The following is a 5,089-nucleotide window of genomic DNA, read 5'->3' on the forward strand; positions in this document are numbered from 1 at the left end:
TTTGAAGTAATCAAGCTGCTTTACACCCTAGAAATACAAATTGTTTCTTTCTCATAATGGTTCTTGCACAGTTTCAAAAGGCATTTCAGGCTACCCCCGTATGTTTCCACCTTGTGGTTCATTATTAATATCAGTACCTTTTCCTCTCATTGATTCAGAAAGTTCATGCTTATGATATTTAAAAGGAATGTTAAGAAACTCTCCAATGCATTTCCCATATATTTTATTTATTTTAATATTTAATGATACATTTTTTTAGGCAAAATAAAAATGCTGTTCACTTGTTTGTTAAACAGGAGTCACAATGTGTTTTTATTTTATTTTATTTTTTTTTTTTTTTCATACTTGAAAAATTTATTGGAGTATAGTTGATTTACAATGTTGTTTTAGATTCAAGTGTGTGTTTTTAAAGAAGCAGTAGCATCTACCTAAGTTGAAGCTGATAAACTTATGAGACTCATGGCTGATTTAAGGTGTAGAGTGCCTTACAGTGGTGCCATGCTCCCATTTAGACAGGGCCAATCTTGTAGAGAGTGTCGGGATGTTTCTTAGGTGACTCAATCAAGGAAGTTCACTGGTGAATGTTTGCTGTGATGATTAGCTTGAACACATGAGTTTATAATTTATATTATTGCCTTCTTTTCTTTTACTACTTAGTGCAGTTATGATTTCATTATCTACCCACCAGAATAGAACTATTTTTAATAGTTTGCACAAATAAAAGGGTGCTGTTACTGGTGCATATTAGCCAAGTATCACCCTTGCCTAACACCATTTTAGAAGAATATGAGGAATGTGACATATTTTGCAAAAAGAACATCTAACATGAACTGAGGAAGTGGGAGACAAGAATGAGTTATTAAAGAAACCTCTATATACCTAACCTAATGGTTAAATATCAATAACCTCAGATATGTAGATGACACCACTCTTATGGCAGAAAGCGAAGAGGAACTAAAAAGCCTCTTGATGAAAGTGAAAGTCGAGAGTGAAAAAGTTGGCTTAAAGCTCAACATTCAGAAAACGAAGATTATGGCATCCGGTCCCATCACTTCATGGGAAATAGATGAGGAAACAGCAGAAACAGTGTCAGACTTTATCTTTTGGGCTCCAAAATCACTGCAGATGGTGACTGCAGCCATGAAATTAAAAGATGTTTACTCCTTGAAAGGAAAGTTATGACCAACCTAGACAGCATATTCAAAAGCAGAGACATTACTTTGCCAACAAAGTTCCGTCTAGTCAAGTCTATGGTTTTTCCAGTGGTCATGTATGGATGTGAGAGTTGGACTGTGAAGAAAGCTGAGCGCTGAAGAATTGATGCCTTTGAACTGTGATGTTGGAGAACACTCTTGCGAGTCCCTTGGACTGCAAGGAGATCCAACCAGTCCATTCTAAAGGAGATCAACCCTGCGTGTTCACTGGAAGGACTGATGGTAAAGCTGAAACTCCAATACCTTGACCACCTCATGTGAAGAGTTGACTCACTGGAAAAGACTCTGATGCTGGGAGGGATTGGGGGCAGGAGGAGAAGGGGATGACAGAAGATGAGATGGCTGGATGGCATCACTGACTCGATGGATGCGAGTCTGAGTGAACTCCAGGAGTTGGTGATGGACAGGGAGGCCTGGCGTGCTGCGTTACATGGAGTCGCAAAGAGTCAGACACGACTGAGTGACTGAACTGAACTGAACTCTCACTTGGAAGTGAAAATGCTCCTCATGAGATTTCCCAGTGCCCCCTTTACATCTTTATTCCTCAGAGTGTAGATGAAAGGGTTGAGTGTAGGAGTCACTATTCCATAGAAGAGAGCCATGAACTTGGGTTGGTCCCTTGAGATGGAGGAGGGGGGCTGAAGGTACATACTAATGGCTGGACCATAAAACAAGAAAACTACAATGAGATGGGAGGAACACGTCCCAAAGGCTTTTTTCCTTCCCCCCAAAGATTTAATCTTAAATACAGCATGTCCAATGCAAGCATAGGAAACAAGAATTAAGCATAGTGGTACAGCTAACAAAAAAAAGCATACCACAGAGAGTGTGAGCTCATTAGCACCCTTTTCGCCACAGGCAGTCTTTATGAAAACAGGAATCTCACACAGCAAGTGGTCCAGGGTATTGCGACCACACAGTGGTAACTGTAATGTAAGAGTGGCCTCTGAGACAGCATAGATCATTCCACTTAGCCACACGGTGACCACTAATAAGACACAGATGCGCCGATTCATGATGAGGGTGTAGTGTAGAGGCTTGCAGATGGCCACGTAGCGATCAAAAGACATAGCAGCCAAAAGCAGACATTCTGCGCCCCCCATCATGTGGAAGAAATAAAGCTGAACAGCACACCCCATATAGCTGATTGTCTTAGATGTTCCCAGGTTAAAGAGCATCTGAGGGACAGTGCTTGTGGTGTAGCACATGTCCAAAAAGGAGAGGTTGGTGAGGAAGAAATACATGGGGCTGTGCTGACGGGGATCTAACTTGGACACCAGAATGATGGCTATGTTTCCCATCATGGCCATGGGGTATGTTATAAGCAGAAAAATGAATAAAGGAAGCTCTAGCCAAGGACGGTCAGTAAAGCCTAGTAGAAAAAACTCTTCCGGATGGCTTTTGTTAATCAGATCCATTATTTTCAGTTTGTTTCACCTGTGGCAGGGAAGTGGCAGGGAGGGTAGAAAGGTTTTGAGAAATGACAAAACACAGTTATGCAGTGTGCACAGTTAAGCATCTGGTCATAGAAGATTGGCTACAGTAAATTGGGTAGAGGTGATAACTTAAAATATATGACACCAGGTGACTTAATTGCTTTTCTTGACATTACAAAACAAAGGTAATCACTTTAAGCGAGTAACCCAACCTTTCTGAAACTGAATTTCCTGCTCTGTATAATAAAGATGACAATAACCATATCCTTAGGATGCAGTTGTTGTTGTTCAGTCACTCAATCATGTCTGACTCCTTGCAATCCTGTGGACTGTGGCCCACCAGGCTCCTCTGATCATGGGATTCTCCAGGCAAGAATACCGGAGTGCGTTGCCATGCCCTCCTCCAGGGGATCTTTCCAACCCAGAGATCAAACCCAGGTCTCCTGCATTGTAGGCAGATTCTTTATCGCTGAGGCACTGATAGGATTAAATGCCAAGAAATGACTGTTTCAGATACTCCAAAGTAATGATTTTCATACTTTTTTTGCATAAATATTAGCTGAAGAGGCAATTAAAGTTTATTGGTTTCTATATCCAGGTGTCTGATAGAGAAGATGTGGCTTGGGGCCTAGGAATCAGATGGTTGTTTTATGAAAACACTATGCTATTAATACAAGCCACTACTGAAATATTAAGAAGAATAAAAATATTGAGGTAACAATAGCAAAAGTAGGAGTCAGACAAATCCTAGTACTGTAAGACTTATCAAGATATCCTTTCCAGATTCAAGTATATTATTATAGCTGAATAATTGTATCATCCCCATGGGGACTATGAAGGCTGGTTTTATTAAAATCCATCTTTGTAATTTAGAATTGAGCAAGAAATGTAAACATTTTCATGTCAGTTTCCTGAAGTATAAACTGAGAGAATTTAGCTAAGACATATGTTTTCTCATACTCAAAAATTTGTTTTGGGATGTAAATTTTCTTGCATAATTACTTCATTCAAACTGGGCATTTGACTTTTTAGTTTAAATTTTAATTATCTGTCTTATAAGAATTTTTCTTTATCAAGTGAGCTTATCATGCAACCTTTATGTCCAGGAAACTGGATCAGGAGAAAATTCTCTATTATAATTTACCATCAGAGATTTATTCATAACTATGAATTATTTTACATCCTGAGGCTATATTCCTTTAAATTTTTTTTTTTTTAAGGTAAGGGGCATAGTGTAACAACAAAAATCAGCTAGCTGAGTAAAGCAACACTTTGAGAAAGTTAATAATGTAATGAGATTTTTAAATACTTTTCCTTTAGTTTCATGAAGTGTGTTTCATGAAGTCTGTAACCTGTCAAGTGAGAAATATTCAGATGGGAAGTTAGAGCCGTGTATCCTGGTGAAAAAATTCTGAGTTACTCTGACAATTAATTACTGGTTTAGAGACAACAGATTACATCTATAGGGTTGCAAAGCAGTTTTCACATTCTCTATTTCATTAAATCCTCAAAGCCTTCCTGTGAGGTGTCACATGAAGCTACTCAGGGTTAAGATGTCATTATGACTCTTTGATTCCACACTGTCCCTAGGTCAGGTGTGTGTAATACAAAAGTAAAATAATAGTTTCAAGTAATACTTAATGAGCCCTGTGTGTCAAACTCTACAGGAAGCATTTTATACCTTTTAAATCATCTAGTAACTATTCCCAAGTCCTCTGACAAAGGAAACTTTAGTACCCGTATTTCAAGATATTATTAATCATTCATCACTAATGTCTACTAATGACTAGGGAGGTTCTAAAGATCAAAAAGTGAGAATTCCTTCAATGAGGTAGACAGATTATAAGACTATAGATTCAGGATTTCAAGTTTCCAAGATGTACAATTAAGCTCTAGGATTGTATACTAGATCTCTAATCTTTTCCATGCCATTCTCATATTTCATTACTGTTAATTCTTGGATTCCATGACTTTTTAATCCTACTTTTTGATCTACTTCCAGTGAGTTTTCATCACTATTTAACTATATAGGGGTCTATTTATCCATGAATGTTTAAAGTCACTTTAATAAAGCATTGGACTATTTCTTTTGATTTTTCCTTTGTATCCCCACTAACATTTTCATCCTGGTATATCTTTTTGTTCATAATTTTCATCACAGAATATTTTTTTTATATTTACAGTGGTTATTAAGTTATGTGTAGGAAAATACTAGAGAAGAAAGAAAAGTTCTTAATCTGACTTTAAAACATCTGGATGAAACTTGTGGACAAGTCAATTCATCAAATTTTGACTATGTATTAAAAATATTCACTTGATTGAATGAAAACTTCACATTTCACTCAGGTATTTAGTATCTGTCAGTCATACTGTTTATTAAAACTTACATGTATTTAAGTTTGGAATGAGAAAGACTGATTACGAAGAGAAATCTAGTTG

The 5,089-nt window shown here is 37.4% G+C and overlaps 1 protein-coding gene across 1 annotated transcript; it reads right to left on the bottom strand.

Annotated features, from left to right (window-relative positions):
* Positions 1 to 1,696: 1,696 nt before the first annotated feature.
* LOC128055464 (olfactory receptor 2B11-like) lies at positions 1,697 to 2,632 on the bottom strand. The gene has a single exon (XM_052648036.1). The coding sequence runs from the start codon at positions 2,630 to 2,632 to the stop codon at positions 1,697 to 1,699; it is 936 nt and encodes a 311-aa protein (XP_052503996.1).
* Between the last annotated feature and the right edge of the window lie 2,457 nt (positions 2,633 to 5,089).

This window comes from Budorcas taxicolor, chromosome 11 (assembly GCF_023091745.1).
Source record: "Budorcas taxicolor isolate Tak-1 chromosome 11, Takin1.1, whole genome shotgun sequence".
NCBI lineage: Eukaryota > Metazoa > Chordata > Mammalia > Artiodactyla > Bovidae > Budorcas > Budorcas taxicolor.